General features: G+C 50.5%; 1 protein-coding gene across 11 annotated transcripts in view; it reads left to right on the top strand.

Moving 5' to 3' along the window:
* The window catches only part of ZNF536 (zinc finger protein 536), a 444,163-nt gene that overhangs the window by 197,660 nt on the left and 227,252 nt on the right, over positions 1–19,251 (top strand). For all 11 annotated transcript variants that reach the window (XM_040446277.1, XM_040446274.1, XM_040446273.1 and 8 more), the window contains one exon: positions 7,309–9,480. In XM_040446277.1, the coding sequence (XP_040302211.1) occupies positions 7,311–9,480 (2,170 nt within the window). In that variant the 5' untranslated portion in view covers positions 7,309–7,310. The remainder of the gene's footprint in view (positions 1–7,308; positions 9,481–19,251) is intronic.

The raw sequence follows: 19,251 nt of genomic DNA, 5'->3' as shown, positions 1-19,251 counted from the left end.
TGATGATGATAACAGTGGTGACAATGGTGATGATGATGGTCATGACGGTGGTGACGATGATGATGGCGATGATGACAATGGTGATGACGGTGATGGTGAAGATGAAGACAGTTTTGACAACGATGAAGGGGATGGTGGTGGTGATGATGAGAGTGGTGATGTCGTCGGTGGTAAAGGTGATGATGATGGTGATGATGACAGTTGTGATGATGGTAGTGGTGAAGATGAAGACTATGGTGACAATAGTGAAGGTGATGGTGATGATGACAGTGGTGACGGTGGTGGTGATGATGAAAATGGTGATGATGAAAAGGAAGGTAATGATGGTAATATGATAACAGTTATTTGTTTTTTGTGTTATTTTTTGAGAGCTTGTTCTGCCTGATGCATCCATGGTCTTAACAATCACCACACATGAGGTTGTTGGAGTTCCATCCCAGCATCTGTTTGCCTGGCTTCATGTGCCGTGGGCAGATGGAGAGCCAGGAACTCAGACCAGAAGTCTTCTCTACCCTGAAAAGATGACCAGGAGCACGCTTTGTGGGTGTTTTCCTTTCCCATCTGACATGCTCATGACCTGTCTTCAATTCTGGGCTACAGTTTCAACCCAGACTCCAAAAGCCAAGATGATTTTGCCCTTGAGAATTTTGAAATCATCCAAAGTCTTCAAAAAGAGGATACTTTTTTTTCCAGTTTCTTCTTCTAAGTCCTCCAACCGCCATCCCCCAGTACGAAACTGGCTGGGGCTCCATGGGGCTGTGTGCAAAGCTGGTCCAGTGGGGTCCTGCTCACCATCCAGTGCCATGAGGGCCCTGACTTTGGCCAATGTTCCATCCACAAGGGGAGGTTGTGGCGTTCAACCATACTCTCCAGCTTGACTCTCCTGGTCACACAGTCGCCATACTCCACAGCTCTATTTGCATATCGTATTTTCATTAATAAATTAAATAAGGATTTAACTATTTCTGGCCCTGTCTCATAGCATTGTCTACACATCAGTCAGAATGGAACAGGTCACCCGAACTGCCCTCCTGTTTATCTATTAATCATCTGGCAAATAAACCACTCAGTATCCTGCCCACCTCAGTAATGTTTGTGATGTAATTTGTTTGGATGCCCAAATGTCACCAGCGTTGATTGTAAGAGATGAAAAAATGTACTTGCTCAGCATAGCAAGCTCTAGGCCAAAATGTAAGCATGAAATCTCTGGTTTATTTTTGTAATAATGTTTACAGCTGTTTAATGACCCTGAAAAGGTTCAGTAGTCTGGTGTTCTGTATTTTCAGAACAGGAGTGTATTATGCTTATAACAACCTTGGTTAAGCAGTTTGAGCTACAACAATTGGAAAATAGTATTTAATAAGAAGCCATTGCATTCTAGGTGAAGTCGTCTTAATTACTGCTTACCCTAGGTGTAAGAAAGCAAGGTGGGTTGTTGGGGAAGGGGCAGAAGGTCATCTGAGCCCCCCCAGGAAGGGGGTCCACCTAATACCAGAACTGCAGGCTGTGAGGCCCACAGTGGTGTTTGGGGCCCTTGCTGGGAACCCACATCCCTCCCCTGCCCAGCAGTTGGGAGCGGTAGGACTCCTGTACGTTTTCCGAGGCAGCACTTTTACCCACATTGATAAAAAAGGGAATATTTAGTTGTGCTTGGCTAGACAACAATATTTGATTTTTAAAAACCCAGTTGAAATGGTTATTTTGAAAGTCATTTCATTTCCCAACTATTCTTTTTCATGGTATAAGGATAAAACTCGTTCATGCAACTTACTGGCAAGATCTATATTTTTTGGACTATTCATAAGATTACTTTCTTTTTTCTGTGCTAGCAAAATGAAACTGTGTTTTTGTGTAAAATTTATTTAGACTCGTAGCAGCTGGCATTTCTGGTGTCCTGATAGTTTTAAATTTCATTTTGAGTGAAAGATACAATTAGGTTCTCTATTGGAAGAGTTAAGTGAAAACTTTTGTCATTGATATCACAGGAAATAGTTTTGAAGGCAGAAATACAAAATCAAAATAACCATTAGCACCATCAAAGGCAGCTGAATGGCTCACTGTACCTGCAATGATGGGAATGATGAGACAGAATTATTTTGATAATCTGTGCACCCAATGGCAGGTTTCCTGTGCTGCGAATACCCTTGTATGAAATATAAAATTGCACAGCTCAAGAAGAAAACCTCTAGCCTTCAGAAGCTTTCAACTGGGGCCTTGCCTGTGCTCAGATGTGAGGCCCAGACATTTCCACGCTGTGGTGAGGAATGCCATGGTGGCTGGGGCTCACGTGCATGCCTGCGTCTTCGTCAATATTGACAGTTGTCTTGAGGACCAGCGGTGCCCCACCACGACCCTGGGGATCGGGAAAGATCAGGACTCAGTGGAATGTTGGAGTGTTTCCATGTTGGGGGGGGGGGTGGCGTACCAGATTCAGCAGTTTACAGTGGCCTCTAACTGTCCAGCCTTGACTGCCTTTCCACAGTTAGGTAAATTACGTATGCATTGGTTCCTTCCATCAGTCAACCAGGGTTTATTGATCTTCTTCCTGATATGCCTTGGGCTGGGCCCTGAGCTGAAGGCCAGGGGCAAGCTATTCTCAGTGTTCAGTAGTTTGTTTACTTGTTTTTAATTGTGCTGAGTGTTTTCCCACCTCGGTGGGAGGGGCAGGCAAGTTACTGTGTAGGTTCCTTAGAAGGTCCCAGCTCCCCACTTGCCTTAAGCCCAGGATCGTGGCCAACCCTGCACTGGCTACTGGCTTCTTCAGTGGGTTCCTCAGCTGCTGGACTGTGGGGTAATGAGTCCAGAGCTGGGGCCAGGGTGAGAAGGATGGGTTGGGCACATGGGATAAAACACTCCCTGGAATTCGTGACCATGCAGGGGCAGTGCTGCGTGTGGATGTTCATGTGCCCGAGTTATCAGGACAGAGGGAGTATCCTGTGGCCGGAGGCCCTGCCAGGGACACTGACAGCCATTCACTGCAGGGCCTGTGAGGGAGCAGTGCGGTTCCAAAGGGAAGGCACTCTGCCTATGCTTGCTCCCTGAGGGCTGGGGAAAAGGAGTAATGACTGCCTCCTTCCACCTGAATGGTGAGACCCTGCAGGCAACCTCCCCTCCCTGGGCCCTGTGAGCTCTTAGGGCTGCAGTAGGATCCAATCCCTTAACAGTAGGATAAATGACCCCTGAGTTTCCCAAGATATGCATCTGTATAAGTTTCCAGAGTGATACTACTAGGGAATCCCTGCCTCTCCCCCAACGTAGACTTACTCGTGCACACGCATGTATCCACGCATGCACGCGCACACACACCCCTATATGCCAAAGCGGCAGTGGTTACTCCTTTCCTTAAACCTTCAGTACAGTCTCTCTGGGGCATTTTCATTGCTTCCCATCAATTGGTAACCTTGCCGATGCTGACCCCCTGGGTCCCAGAGATCCTTGAGGGCAGGTACTAGAAGGCCCCTGGCAAGTATTGACTGAATGACTGACATAAGGGGCAAATGAATTCTGGAAGGGTGAAGTGTCAAGGCTGGAGAAATTGGGGCCGACCCAGGTTTTGTGTGTCCCAGGCCGGGCCTGAGGCCAGCTCATCCTGCCTCGGCTGCTTTGGCCCAGGGACAGCACACCAATTACCCCGTGCTCTTTCCAAGAACTCACGCTCCCCTTTCTTGCTCTGAGTCTGGCGGCTGGCATGGGTTTACGACTGACCCATCGAGTGCCTACACCTGCTCACAGAATCATGGGGTGCTGGGTCTCACCGAACATTCTGGGATAATTGTCTGGCGAGGTCCTTCCTCACAGTGGGGCTCTGCGCATGCTTTGCCTGGGCTCATTCGAGGGCTTGTGCGTGAGCTGTAAACCTCAGAGTGTCTCCTTGGGTTCTGGCCAGCTCTCCTCAAATTCTGAGTTCTCCCATGGGTCCCATGATGGGTAGTCCAGTTCTGAAGGGGGCTAGCCGCTCAGTGGTGGCCCAGGCCTGGGATCGTCACCATGGGCATATATAATGAAAGATCTAGTGGTGGGGGTGGCTCTCCCTTGGTGGCTTCTGGACCCCCAGGTTCTGGGTTAGCCAGAGACCCTTCCAATTCTGACAAAGTCTGATAGTAGATAGATGTTGGTGGACTTGTGTAAGCTGAGTAGGGGTCACACAAGGCTGGGAGGAGAGTGGTTCTACAGGGCTAGCCTTCTTTTATGGGCTATGTTCATAGGGTCTCGTCATTCATTCATCCATTTGAGTCAGAAAATGTTGAACATACAATGGGCTAGCTGTGACCTGGGCCTTGAGGCTTCATGTGAGCAAGGCAGACATGATCGTGCCCTCATGGAAAAGAAGCACACTTATGAAAGGGTCAACAACAAAATGTCGCCCTAGTGGTAAGTGCTGTAAAGAAGGAAATAAGGTGATGGGTAGAGAGAGGCTGAAGATGAGCGCCTATGACAAGAGGGGCCTGGGAGTCTTTGTGAGAAGGGGCTATGTGAGTTGAGACCTGCCAACTGTACCTTTGCACATTCTAGACCATTGTTCCCCCCCCCCCCCCCGGCCCCCCACCAGCTGAGGCTTCAGCAAAGGCACCTGAAGTCCAATTCCTTAAAAAAGATTTGTTGACTGAAAAAAAAACTTCTTTAACATAATTAAAGCATTCCATATCCAAACCTAAGTTGAAAACTCCCTATATTCATTATTTGACAAATTGAGCTCTTACTTACCCAGCGTGAATGAGGGTGGGGGATGGTCTTCAACCTGCTGCCCCTCACCCCACCTGATTTGCAGTCTCGCTGTATTGCACATTCAGCCTGCCCTCCCTCCTGCTGAATTGGCGTCAGCTCATCAGCAGCAACCTGAAAATAGCCTGTCTTTCTGGATTCATGTCTTCTGAGAAGGCCAACTGGGCAGCTTTGGAAGTGGGCCAGCCATGTTGCCTTTGGACTTTCCAAACTTCCCCAGAGCTGTTGGGTGGAATTCTGAGCACTCCCAAGTGGCCTCAGGGTCATGATCTGTGTTTGCTTAGGAGAGGAGCCAGCACAGCTGGATGGAGCTTGAAGGTAGAGAAGGGGCTTCAAACAGGGCCCTGGGGGCTGTTAGAGTCCCTGCCTGGGATCTTCCAGGCACCAGTCCTGCTCTAGCAACTTCTGCACACTAGACCTACTCCTCCCCGCTGGTCAGTGGTTGCCATGAGCACTGGGGTTGGCCATTCTTGTCTACTAGGGCGTCTTACGTGCCAAGGACAGGGACTGGGGTACAGTGGGAACTCGGCAGGGTTGGTGAATGAAAGCAAAGCTCTCCAGGAGATATTAGTCCTTTCTGACCCATCTCCAAAATGGACTTTTTTATTTGTTGGTTGGTTTTTTAATTTGAGTGTAGACAGCCCACCAGAGGCAAAAAGGAAAGATGGCGAGTTGGTAGCCTTCTTTTCCTACAAGTGATCAGGTTCCTGTATGTGTGTGTAAATGTGTGCAGGTGTTCATGTCATGGACACAGTCAGCCCTGTACCATGGCTGCTGTGTTTCTCCCTCCTGCAAATAAACATTCATGTCTTTTCTTCCCTTCCCTTGCAAGATGGACTCACAGCCCCTGTCCTCTTGCCAAGGAAGCCAGGTCTCCCGTTGGAGACCCTCCACGCCACGCATAGTCTGCCTGGCGGGAGGCCCAGGAGGCAGCAGACCCCTCCCCTCCCCGCCCCAGGGCTGAATGCGCTTCCTCCACAGTTGAACTCTGTCCCCACCAGTCCCCCTAGGGAATTGCCTGGCCCAGGAATCCATCCTGGCTGGGGTTAAGCGCTGCCCCTGGACCACCTGGCTGGCCAACACATGTAAACATTGGGATACAAAGAGGAGAGATGTGCAAAAACTGTTCCAATGGCAGGAAGCGAATTTGGACTCCTTCAGGTGGAAGGCAGATCTGGAAATAGAAGGACCCAGGCGTAGGTTCACTGCCTTTCAAAGCTGAGCTCCTCACCTGCTGTGAGGTGGAGGCAGCCGTTCCTTCTACCCCAGCCCCAAGCAGAGTGGCCTTAGCGGTTCTGCACAGTCTGGGAAGGGGGCAGAGAGGAGCCTTAAAGGCAATTATGGAGACCAGCTTTGAGTGTTAGTGTTTAACAAACAGCTTTGAGTTCTAATTTTCTGCAGAACACATACTGCAGGTACAATTTGTACTCATTACTGTATACTGGGAAAGTTATTAAAAACACTCAAACTTGGTTGAGACTTCCTATGGTATCATCCCTGGATTTTAATTGGTTTTTATCTAGTTCTATAAAGGATCTCTTTAAACCCAATCACAGTCCCTGCCTGGGATATCATGCCAGTGGAAGGACAGAGAGAGCCCAGTAAATGGTGTACGTCTTCACCCCTATCCAAAAATGAACAGTCTGGACGATCCACTACGATTCCGTCACCAGATAATTTATACTTCTTCTGATGGGCACAGTTACCAAATGACAAAATAACAGTGTTTCGTAACATAAGGGTTAAATCTTAATCTCTGAGGTTTGCAAAGCCGCTACTCGCAGTCTCCTTAAAATTTAATATACCTCGTTAATGCTTCCTTGCAAACACTGAAGGATTTTTATGATTATAATCATGTGTTACAGCACCTAGTACTGTTTCTAAGCAGCATACTAATCAGCTTAATGAGATATTACTGCACTTTTTGTTGACTAAAGCAAAATCCCTTTTATTGTTCTAAAGCCTGTCCTTTACTTTATTTTTTCCCAAAACATTATCTTGTTTTATTATGTACCAGTAAATATCATGCCATTGGGTTTTTCTGTTGGGTTTTTTTTTTTTTTTTTTTTTTTTTTTTGGGGGGGGGGGGTGGCAAATCATAAAATAATCTCTTTCATCACAGACTGGCGAATGTATTGAATATAGTAACCGGAAACAAAAGTTCCAAGGGAGTCTATGTGGTCTTGCGGTGAAAGCCATCCTGCTCCAAGGCAAACTTTGAACAGAACCAACAGGTGCAGGTGCCACAAGGGGCACAGGAGGGAAAGTTTAACACGTAGACCCGTGATTTGTTATTAGGTGTTGGAAGTGGTAAAACATTAATAATTTAAATGCGAATGAATAATTGCGGTCGGTAAATAGAAAATACAAGGAAGACGATCTATCGCCAAAACAAATTGGAGGAGCAATGCCATGTTGCGTAATTGGCATTTAATAATTCATCTTTTTATTATTGTTTTTGACTCTAATTCCTTAGCATTATTATGTGTAGGTAAGGCATGAATTGCAAATTCCTCGCCAGCTGATGCTGTTGATTCGCTGCGCCACGGTGCCTGGCACAGACCTCAACTCTCTCTTTATTTTCAGGGATGGAAGAAGCCAGTCTGTGCCTTGGAGTGTCCTCGGCGGCACCGGAAGCTGAGCCCCACCTGAGCGGCCCTGTCCTCAACGGCCAGTATGCCATGAGTCAGAAGTTGCACCAGATCACCTCCCAGCTCAGCCATGCCTTCCCCGAGCTGCATCCGCGGCCCAACCCGGAGGAGAAGGCCCCCGCGCCCCTCGACGAGAAGGCCCACGTGCCCATGACCGGCCAGCCCATGGGCAGCCAGATGGCGCTCCTGGCCAGCCAGCTGGGCCGGGACGTCGACACCAGCCTCAACGGGCGGGTGGACCTGCAGCAGTTCCTCAACGGGCAGAACCTGGGCATCATGTCCCAGATGAGCGACATCGAGGACGACGCCCGCAAAAACCGCAAGTACCCGTGCCCCCTGTGCGGCAAGCGTTTCCGCTTCAACAGCATCCTCTCCCTGCACATGCGCACTCACACCGGCGAGAAGCCCTTCAAGTGCCCCTACTGCGACCACCGGGCGGCGCAGAAGGGCAACCTCAAGATTCACCTGCGGACCCACAAGCTGGGCAACCTGGGTAAGGGGCGCGGGCGGGTGCGCGAGGAGAACCGCCTGCTGCACGAGCTGGAGGAGAGGGCCATCCTGCGGGACAAGCAGATGAAGAGCAGCCTGCTGCAGCCGCGGCCCGACCTGAAGCCCCTGCCGCACGCCCAGCAGGCCCCGCCGGCCCCCTGCAACCTGGCCCTGCCCGCCAACCACAGCGTGCCCGACGTGGCCCACCCGGTGCCCTCGCCCAAGCCCGCCAGCGTGCAGGAGGACGCGGTGGTCCCGGCCGCCGGCTTCCGCTGCACCTTCTGCAAGGGCAAGTTCAAGAAGCGCGAGGAGCTGGACCGCCACATCCGCATCCTGCACAAGCCCTACAAGTGCACGCTGTGCGACTTCGCGGCCTCGCAGGAGGAGGAGCTCATCAGCCACGTGGAGAAGGCCCACATCACCGCCGAGTCGGCCCAGGGCCAGGGCCCCAACGGCGGCGGCGAGCAGTCGGCCAACGAGTTCCGCTGCGAGGTGTGCGGGCAGGTGTTCAGCCAGGCGTGGTTCCTGAAGGGCCACATGCGGAAACACAAGGACTCCTTCGAGCACTGCTGCCAGATCTGCGGCCGGCGCTTCAAGGAGCCCTGGTTCCTTAAGAACCACATGAAGGTCCACCTCAACAAGCTGTCGGTGAAGAACAAGTCCCCCAGTGACCCCGAGGTGCCCGTGCCCATGGGCGGCATGTCCCAGGAGGCCCACGCCAACCTGTATTCCCGGTACCTCTCCTGTCTGCAGGGGGGCTTCGTGGCCCCGGACAAAGCCAGCCTGAGCGAGCCCAGCCAGCTCTACGGCAAAGGGGAGCTGCCCGTGAAGGAGAGGGAGGTCCTGGGGAAGCTGCTGTCCCCCATCTCCAGCGTGGCCCACGGGGTCCCCGAGGGCGACAAGCACTCCCTCCTGGGGTGCCTCAACCTCGTGCCGCCGCTGAAATCCAGCTGCATTGAGCGGCTGCAGGCGGCTGCCAAGGCTGCCGAGATGGACCCCGTGAACAGCTACCAGGCTTGGCAGCTCATGGCCAGGGGCATGGCCATGGAACACGGCTTCTTGTCTAAAGAGCATCAGCTACAGCGCAACCACGAAGACACTTTGGCAAGCGCCGGAGTTATGTTTGATAAGGAGAAGCGGGAGTACGTGTTAGTGGGAGCAGATGGCTCCAAGCAGAAAATGCCTGCTGATTTGGTTCACAGCACTAAAGTGGGCAATCAGAGGGACCTGCCAAATAAGCTCGACCCTTTAGAAGGCAGTCGGGATTTTTTGTCACACGGGCTGAACCCGGCGCTCGACTATAACCTGCAGGGTCCCGGGAGCATGAAGGAGAAGCCCACCGAGTGCCCCGACTGCGGCCGGGTGTTCCGCACCTACCACCAGGTGGTCGTGCACTCCCGCGTCCACAAGCGGGACCGCAAGGGCGACGAGGACGGGCTGCACGTGGGCCTGGACGAGCGGCGCGGCTCGGGCAGTGACCAGGAGTCCCAGTCGGTGAGCCGCTCTACCACGCCGGGCTCCTCCAACGTCACCGAGGAGAGTGGGGCCGGCGGGGGGCTCTCCCAGACCGGGAGTGCCCAGGAGGACAGCCCGCACCCCTCCTCGCCGTCCTCCTCAGGTAGGCCGCCAGGGAACACGGGGGACCAGCAGCTGGGACGAGGGCCCTCCCCGTCCAGGGGGCCTGGCTCCGCGCCTGCCTCTGGGGGACGGGCCCTGGCTTCTCTTCCAGGTCAGTCCTGAGCTCATCACTCTGACCTGATGGCGTTAGGTGGACCGTGCCTTTCTGCCCCGCCTCCAGGGAAGGCTAGCTCTTCGAGTCTTTGGCCTTCCCTTGAACACTGGCTGCCGGGAAAGAAAGTTGATCCCACTGGGTGGTAGAGATGGTCAGTTGGCATGTTTGCCGACAGGCATAGCCTGTCCTCCCCTCCCCCGGCAGTTCCCTGCCCGGCCCCGTTTTACGCCCCGGCCCCCATCCGCCATCACCTCGTCTCTGGAACCCGGGAGCTGGCGTTTTGGCTTCATCCACGCGTGTGAAGGTGTGAGCTCAGACGCTCACCATCTTTCCCCCCCCCCCCCCGAGGATATTCCCACAGTTGTCTCATTTGGGCACCCCTCCCTCCCTGCCCAGGCCAAACCTGCCTCCTGTCCCCTTCCGAAATTACAGCGTGGCTCACCTGTCGGGCCCCTGTAACCTGACGAAACACATCACTCTCGTCTGATGGTTTAGAAAAGCACAGAGGTTTGAAACACAGATGCATGACTGCGTGTCTTAAATTGTACTGTTACACGGGCGATACAGCTTTGGGGTCTAAAATAGCAAAGCAGAAAATCTGTCATCAAAATGTCTGTGAAACGCTGAAGCTTCCTGGCCCGCGTTGGGGGGGAAAAAAAAAACCAACCAAAAACAACAACAACAAAAAAAAACCCGCACTAGCCTAAGATAGCTAAATTAAAATCGCTACCTAACAGCAGGTAAGCTTGTTGCCTCCATCCGTATTTCCAAAGTCCCTTTCTAATGGATGGTAAATTGAAAGTTATATCTCTAGCCCTTTATAAAGAAAGCATCTCGCTAATACTGTAATCATTCTGCAGCCTAACAACAGAGGAAATCATGCCATAACAAATACCCTGTTACTAATGGCAACATTGATTTCTGCAATCAGCCATTAAGTCTAGAAAATGAAAGACAGTTTGAGGCACCTCAAGGCACTGCATTGCTCACTGTTCAAGGCGTGGCGGCACACTGTTGAGGGTCATTTTGGTAAAGTTTTTTTCCCCTCCCTTTCGCTTTTTTCCCTTCTGGGTTTTGGTAAATAGTTCCGTTTCGGAAGCCGTGCCCTGCTATAGTTATTAAGTAGATGCCGGTTTAGTTTTTGTCTGTTACTGTCATGCGTTGGTATACCCTTCTTCGAGGACAAAATTAGTATTAAAATAAAGTGCGAGTCTGCTGGCTTATTACAAACCGGTAAAGAATTGTTAACACACATAAATCTGAACTGCACATTCCAGAGATTCCGATAGCACTTAATGCTGTTGCTTAAATACCCATGAAACACACTGTCTACTCCTGGAGTCCTGGACTCGTTTGCGATTTATTTCTGGTGAGGCACTCTGGAAGAGTCCGACCAGGAACGTGAGCCACCACGGAGGGGTGAGGCCACGCCGCAAGGAGTGACCGCTGCGAGGAACGTTCGAGATGCAAGGGAGGGGTGTTCAGGTTTCGCTGCCTGACAGCGGGGACTCCATAAAAACGGATCTCCCGTGCAGAGGCAGCAAAGTGCCAGGCGGCCCAGTGTCAGGAGGGACGATTTCCGCCCTCCTGCGAAGAGGTCCCCTGCTCTGGGGAGTGTCATCTCACTGTCTTTGGATCGGGGGCCTTGAAGGGGGCAGAAGGCAGAGGGCAGACTGGCTCCCCTAAGTTTTTGGAGTGACGTGGAGTTAACATTGACAGATTTCCATCCCTCTCCCAGACCTGCTGAAATGAAGAGGTCTCAGCAGAATATTCCGGCACCAAATGTTCGGCTTTATTAATGACGTGTTTACCATGTTTTTCCCACCTTCTGGCCAAGTGATAGCCTCATGCTATTCTATCTCTGTAGTTTCCATATCTGCAAATACTCTGTTGAAAAAACCCATTTTGCTTAAAAGAACCAACCGGGCTTACGACTCAAAGGAGAATTATTCTTGAGTTGTGGTTATCTTCTAGCTTTTATTTCCTTCATTGAAGTATTTTACAATTGTGAATACCGATTCTTTCATTTCTGGTTGACTTCTTTGTTTTCTTCATATTCAAATTAGACCCTTTCATAATTTTCTGACTAAGTGGGAAAATTGATGGCATACCAACACGCAGCCCAAATCAGCCGCACGCCTTAGGGCATTCAGGTTTTGCTGGGATTAGGACCCTTAACCCGATCTGGTTAGTCTTGCCTCTGATTTCTAACAAGTAGGACTTGTGTAAAGTGCGATTAAAATAAGCATTTAAATAAAAATCTTTACACAACAGGCATTTTATTATTACCTGTTAGAGAGAAACCTGCAAGGTGAAGGGGAAAGAAAATCTTTAAGCTCTTAAGTAAAGAAAGAAGTACTTATTAAGGCTTCTATTAAGCAATAACCACAAAACACGGTTTTACAAATTTCTCAGACTGCATAACAATGTCGCAAAACTCAATTTGCATCACTTGATTCTTGTTTTGTTGAAAACTGGGTCAGTAGGGCCTGAGAAACTATTTTTTCAGATCTTAACCAGTGAATTCTTCTTTATAAATCGCTGCTCTTAACATGATAGTAGTTCTGAATTCATCATAAAAAACCTTTTTACAGAGAGCCTCTTAGAACAGATCTCCAGAAGAAGGCTTACAATGAGTGGCAGGGACGTCCTTTGTTATCTGATGTAATTCTTTGCAAAGGAGGATTGGGAACGGAGTGGCTGTTTAAAAATGTCTTGCCCAGACCGAGACGAAGAAGGGGTCAAGTTTGCAATCAAACAGTTATTGCCGAGATGGGCGACTGTCACTGGCTAGGCTAATGTGGGATGCAGCTGTTTGTTATGTGAGCAAAAGAATGTTTGATTCAGTGAACATGTGAAAATGATCCCAGTGAACCAGAAAATGTGTTTGTTCTTGGGCTCTCCAAACTGCTGAGAACCAAGCCGAGGATCAACCGCGAAAACTAGGACCTTTGACAAATTGAGAGGTCATATTTTCTAACAGAAAATGGACAAAGCTCGTCATATGGATCACTTCCCCATCTTTCCCCTTTGTTTTATTTTTGTTGTTGTTGTCCTTGTTGATTTGACTTACCAATAATTTCACACCATCGTAGATGTCACTTCTGCCTCCGTGAACCACGCGAAAGGAAACTATTTGGAAAGCAGCAGCTTATAAATTTTACTCTTTTATGACATTTAGAAAGCGGGGCGGCTGTTTTGACGCTCCCTCATTTTTTTGGCTCGCGTGCCAACCCTCCGATGGCATTAATCTCTGCATCTCTCCCCCAAACCTCGTCTAAGACTGGGCTCAGACTGGAGCTCTGCTCTGAGCCGGAAGACGACCAAAGTTCTGTTTCTTTGGATTTTGCCTTGGAAATCACGCTCAGAATAATTAAAACTTAATGTACTAAGAAACGATACTGTTCATTATATCCAACAGGGCAGTTACCTTCTGCATTCCCCGTAATTTTGGAGAGGGGCTAATTGCAGTGTTGATGGTGGGAAAGGGGTAATTGAATGCGTTGACCCTCTGTTCATTAAATAAAGTCGGCTAACTTACGTGATCAATGGAAAGCCAGGGAGAGACTCAAGGATGAAAATATCGTTAACCCCTACTACTTCTGGTATAATATTTTGAGATGGTCAGGGATTATTTGATCAGCTGGGCTGGAAGCCTTGTGGGGTCCTCTTTTGTTGCCTGAGCCGCATTCCTGAAATGCTGGGTCTCCATCCTGTGTAGGCCCATTGACCACAGCCTCAAAGGCCTTTATCCGGGGCTCCCTTGCATTTAGTGATATGATAGATTTTCTTTCTTTTCCTCCTCTTTTTCTGATGTGGCCCCTCCTTCCTGCCCCCATCCGTGATAACCACTGCCTGCCGCACACAAACAAATCGAGGCACCCCAAAGAAGGGGCAGGCGGGGGGGGGGGGAGGGGAATAAAAAAAAAAAAGAGAAAAAAAAATTTAAGTCTGAGGATTAAGATCTTCATTTTTTTTTTTTTTTTTGCTTGTGCATTCCAATTGTTCTTAAAATATTTGGCAATGTCAATTAGTAACTGAGCAGAGTTAGCTGATGAACACAATTTTCCAGTAGACTGAGCACCCTATTGTTGCCGAGCGAACAGCAGATTTCTGAGGTCATTATCATTCGCTGGTTGCTTGGCCCAGCTGCTTCCTGCTGCAAAAGCCAAACTTTATACTGGAGCTTGGGGATGGCGTACAGCAACAGGGGGCTGGGAGGGGGAAGAGGGAAGCTGGCTGCAGAGCCGAAGACACTCATTATCAGCAGAGGAAACAGAAAGTAAAAGTTTCCAGGCAGTTCCAGGAAAACTGCCCTATCAGCCTTCTTCCTCCAGTTCCTCTCCCAACACCTTCAGCCTCCAGGCAGGGAATTCAAAGGACCCGGGACGCCCCGTGGGGCATCGTGGCAACTAATCTCTGTGCTGAGCCGAACTTTGGAAAACAATAATCCCATTTACAAATTTACTTAAAAATTGTTAACCCGATCCGAGGCCTGTGAGTGGTTCCTCATAGATAGGCTCCCTCGGTTTTATTATTATTATTGTTATTACTAAAAACAGAAAAAGAAAAAAAAATAAAAAGAAAAGCACGTCCTTTTTAAAAGATGAAATTACTTTGTTGAAATTCGCAAACTTGAAGATGACAAACAGGGAACATTCTGTCATTTTCCAGAGGGACCTTTGGAGCAAATAATAGCCTGAAATTCCTTGTAGAATCAACTTTGGTGTGCAAGGCTCCCCCTGCCCCTTTGCGGCTTCCCTTCCCCCCCCCCCCGCCCCCTTCTCCCCCTCCCCCTCCCCCCCTAGTTTGGGAGCTGGTTCAGTGAGATGAAAAGCTGCACTTTTTTAAAGCTCAGCTGTTAAAACTGAGCGCCATATGCAGTCCTTCCATCCCCGACGTGGAAGCATGTACAGGCGGCCACCGTGTTTGTGGAGATTTACGGAGGCCCGGCTGCATGTGCTGAAGCTGTCCTCGGGCAGGCGCCAGGGGCCCTACCCGGCCAGGGTGATACCCCCCCCCCCACCCTGCCTAACGCGCTGGCCAGACGGGCTCACTCACGAGTCAGGTGTCGGTGGGGGTGAAGGTCGGAGGGCCGGGTGGCCTCCCTCTGGTCTGTCACCTTTCTGCTGGGTCTGGGGACCGCATGCTGGAGCGGTGATAAAGTAGACCCCAGGTGCCGATCAGATCATTTTCCTCCTGATCTAGGAGCCGGACGCCTACCAGCAGCTCCTTTTTATAAACTTCCCATTCGCTGCGTGCACTTTGATTATCTTATGTCCAGAAGCAATTATTTGGGAACACTCAGTACCACTCTGGGGGCTTTTCCTGTCTGTCTCACCCCCTTGTGTGTAGCTCTAAATCCCACTTCCACGGGGCTGCCCGATGGCGCTGTCACTTACCATTTCAGAAAGAGAGAAATTGTACTGGCTCTAAAAGTCTTCCAGTTGGGAGTGTGATATAAAAGATGTGTGACATAAAACCCCAGAAGCAAAGCCTCCTGGACGTTCCTGTAGATTCTCAGGACGGACACCATTTTGTGGGGGAGGGATTCGATCGCTGGCCGCAGGGTCACTCAAGGCCTGCCCCCTTTGGCCCACTGCCTCACCTTGCCCACCCTCAAGACGGGCACCATGCTGCCAGCGTCCCCTCGAGTGCTCTAGGAGGGGTGCTGTGTTCCTGTCCAGAGATGCTGAAATGCTCACGGCGCGCCCCTTCTGTGTGTGTGTTAACTCGAGGAAGGGACACGTGTATGTAAATCTAAATTTAATGGTAATAAGAAAAACACAGATTAGCTAAGGACAGGTTACAATGAGGCAAAGAATTAAGCAGTGTTCAAAACAGAGCATGAAGCATTAGCTGCGTGATCCCCATTAATTGGAATGGAAGGTTCCGGGCTTGGGTTCTGGCCACCGCCTTGAGAGTGTTGGGGCTGAACTAGCAGTTTGCTTTAGACGGTCACGTGTGGCCAAAGGCAGTCAGGTATCATGAGATTCTAGGAGCCACCTTTCCCCACTCTCTCGCTGTGCCTTTAGGCACCTGGGAACGTATGCCTGTGATGTCTGTTTGGGGGCAGCTCGAGGACCTCCTGTTCACCCAAACCCCTTGCCCCGTAGGTCCCTCATGCTTTGACTCCCTTCTGTGGCCTGAAGCCCGCTTATAAGAAGCGCACTCCTGAGAGGGTAAGGCATGAAAGGCTCCTTGCCCTACCCCTCGGCCGCTTCCCAGGTCCGCCCTTCATGGAGAGAAGATTCCAGAAGGTGGCCCTGGTGTCTCAGGAGGGTGGAGTCAAGGGCAAGCTTCAAGAAGTCCCCCACCAGGGTGATGGGGGCTCTTAAGGTGGAGAGCAGAGGGAATCCTGGGGAGTGATCTGCATGGGGAGCCCTTTGCAGCATTCTGAGCCTGTGAGGTCAGAGGAGGAGGGAGCAGTTAGCTCCTTTAACTGCCGAGCTGTTTGGGAGCATTGATGGTAGGGGTGGAGAAACGCCTGCAGAGATCAGGAGATTGGATTTGTGCAGATAGCCCAAATTCGTGATGACTGGGCTAGGACCTTTGCCATCTGTGCCCCTCGGGCCTGCTTGCTGCCTTTCTGCGTGCCTCACCTCCCTTTGCCCTCCTGTCCTCCCTCTGTCGGCATCTGGAAGGCTCCTCCCTCCACTCGTGCACACTGGGCTGACCCACTGAGGAAGGAGGAGGGGGTGCAGAGAGGAAAGGGGGCTCACCAGCAGGGTGCGGGGCAGGTGGTTGGGGGCTCTCTGTTCTCCCCAGGAAATGAGCCTCGCAGCAGCTTGAAAGGAGCCGCGGGTCCCCCTTGCCTCTTCCTGGCAGGACGGGACTGCGGCAACATTTACTTAAGCTGTGGAGTTTGGCAACGCTGCCTCCGGGCGCCATCTGGAAAGCCCTTCTCAGAAAGCCGTGGACCCTCCCAAAAGAGCTCGGGGGAGCAGGACTTGGGCAGAGCTTTGGGGCTTTTTTTTTTTTTTTTTCTTCCTCAGGCAGAACCTGAGCCTGGAGGTACCTGAACAGGGCGTGGGGGGCGGGGATCCTCTGGAAGCCACGTACGTAGGTAGCTGACATAGGTCCCTCTTTGGCTGGCTCGTGGCTCGTGGCTCTTCGCTCTGCCGGGCCTCTCCACCTAAGTCCGAGCCAGGTCTGGTTTAACTGTTCTTTGTCGGGAGTGCACTCGATTTCCTGGGGTTGCGTTTCCATTTATTTATTTTGTATCGTGTTCTGCTTACTGTTTCACCTAAGTCCTGGTATGTCGTGGGTACGAGGTGTGGAGGCAGCCAAGGCTGTTCTGGTTAGTTACTGATCCAGCCCTGTAATAACAGGGCTTGTCAACATCATGCGAGAAAGGAGCGTGCTGCCTTCCATACGGTACTGGGGAGACCGGCCCGAGAACTCGGAGGCTTGGCTTGTGACAAATAGGGCCAAGCTCAGCACAGAGATTGGCCACCACCCTTTCCCTGACCCACATCTTCAAAACAGGCTGCGGGGCCTCAGAACAATGCGCGTCTGAACACTCCCTCCGGCCACCTGATGGGCGGGCCGAGGCACAAAGGCTGCCGTGCCGAACGCCAGGGACACGGTCCCGGTGGGATTCGTGCGCTCGCATTCGGTTCTTTCTCCCACCAAGGGAAAGCTGTCCAGGGCCTGGCTTCTGGTGGGCCCCGCCTCCTTGTTGCCTTGGGGGTGAGCCTTGGGCTTTGGGATGACATGTGGCATGTGTATGAGAGAAGTGTGAGGCACAGCACAAGCTGACTCCTTGGCTGGGGTGCCCACTGCACCACGTGGGGGTCCGGCCAGGCCTTCCCTGGGGTGCCTGGCCAGGTGCTGTCAGGAGGAAGTGGGTGGCGGGTGGGCCGGGCTTTCGACGCCCGGTCACTTGCTTCCAAAGGCTGGGGTCAGTTTTCCGCTTTTCCTGGGAGGCACGGTACACCTTTGGGAACCTTTCATATGTTTCCCTCTGTGCCTTGGGCCCAGAACGTTCCACAGAGGAGTTCATTCTGTCTCTGGTGGGGGCAGCTTGTTGGACTGGAATTTCGGTGGCCCCCAGTTTTGTCTTTTTGTCTGACCTCGGCTCCCAGGCCACTCGATGTATGACAAAAACAGGACCCCACCACCGAAGCTCTCTTCTCTTCATTAAAGTAATGCTCCGAAACTCTTAACTCAGTGGTTGTCATCCGTGGTTTCTGGACACCCTCAGTTGTCTTCAATCATCTTGAGAGGCATTTTGGAGTATTTCCAACTTGCTCATGTTTGGTTCGACATCAAACGTACGCGGCGCTCATCTCCCTGAAGAACAAGACAGAGACGTGTTTCTCTTCGTGGCTACATAGATTCTGTTGGATTTGTTGCTAAAATAGGGGTTTTAATTTTTTTTTTTTTAAAGTAATTTGCCCTGAAAAAGTGAAGAGATCCCTCTCAAAGCCGCGGCGGGACAAACTACTTGGTGCTGTGGGAGACACCTTGGTGGGGCTGTGTCCCTTCTCATCTGGGGCCTGACCCTTCTGAAGAATCCCTTATGGGTGACCTTCAAACCCTTTCCACCTGGCGTCCGTCAAGAGGGACGCTCCTTGACTTCTCTGTTGCCGTTGTGGTTGTCCAATGACGGTTTCATCCTTGGACGCATCTTAGGCATTTAGAAAATACGAATAAATAAAAGTAAAAATAACTTTTACATATGTATGCTCAACACCACTCGGAGATAATTAGCACATCCTTTTCCAGTCCCTTTTCTGGGCCTAGAGATGTATTTAGCAAAAAAAGGATTATACTGCACATAATTCTATATGCCATAGTTGTTACTTAAATATATGCCATGTATTTGTTGTGATGGAAGATTCTACACAAGGATCAGCGGACTTTTTCTGTACAGGGCCAGATAATACCTATTATAGGTATGGCAAGCCATGTGGTCTCTATTTTAACTACTCAGTTCTGCCGTCAGTGGAAGTGTGTGATGCTCTTCCAGTAAAACTTTATTTACAAAAACAAGTGACAGGTGGATTTGGTCCCTGGGCTATCCTTTGCAGACTCCTGTTCTACAGTAATAGCTAGGCTTTTTTTTTTTTTTTTTAAGTTTCACACAAGTAGTATATTCTCTTTTTAATGTTTATTTATTTGTTTTGAGAGAACAAGACAGGTGAGTGCGAGCGGAGGAGGGACAGAGAGAGAGGGAGAGAGAGAGAGAATCCCAAATAGGCTCTGCACTGTCAGCGCAGAGCCTGATGTGGGGCTCAGACTCACGAACCTTGAGAGCACGACCTGAGCCAGAGTGAAAAGTCGGACGCCTAACTGACTGAGCCACCCAGGTGCCCCTCACACAAGCAATATCTTCTTTGAGAAAAAGATAGCAATACAGAGAAGCAAAGGAAAAAACATCTACATCTGTAGAATGGTTTAGCCAGTCCCGTAACGGCAGAGCATCATACGACTTGCTTCCGTTTCTTTTTTTTTTTTTTTCCCCTGCACCTAAATCTTTCTGACCATCTGCACAATTATTTTCTCAGTGAGACTCCCAGAAGTGGACTCTCTGGTCACAGGCAGGCAACCCTGAGGCCGCAGACGTATATTACAGGGTGCTGCATCTTGAGTCTACTTCTTCCAGCACTGAGCAAGCTCGTCCTAAGGGTGTATTGAAATCTGTCTCCCTGG

Source organism: Herpailurus yagouaroundi, unplaced genomic scaffold (assembly GCF_014898765.1).
Source record: "Herpailurus yagouaroundi ecotype Mexico unplaced genomic scaffold, PumYag 194, whole genome shotgun sequence".
Classification (NCBI taxonomy): Eukaryota; Metazoa; Chordata; class Mammalia; order Carnivora; family Felidae; genus Herpailurus; species Herpailurus yagouaroundi.
This window is presented reverse-complemented; position numbering and strand designations above follow the sequence as displayed.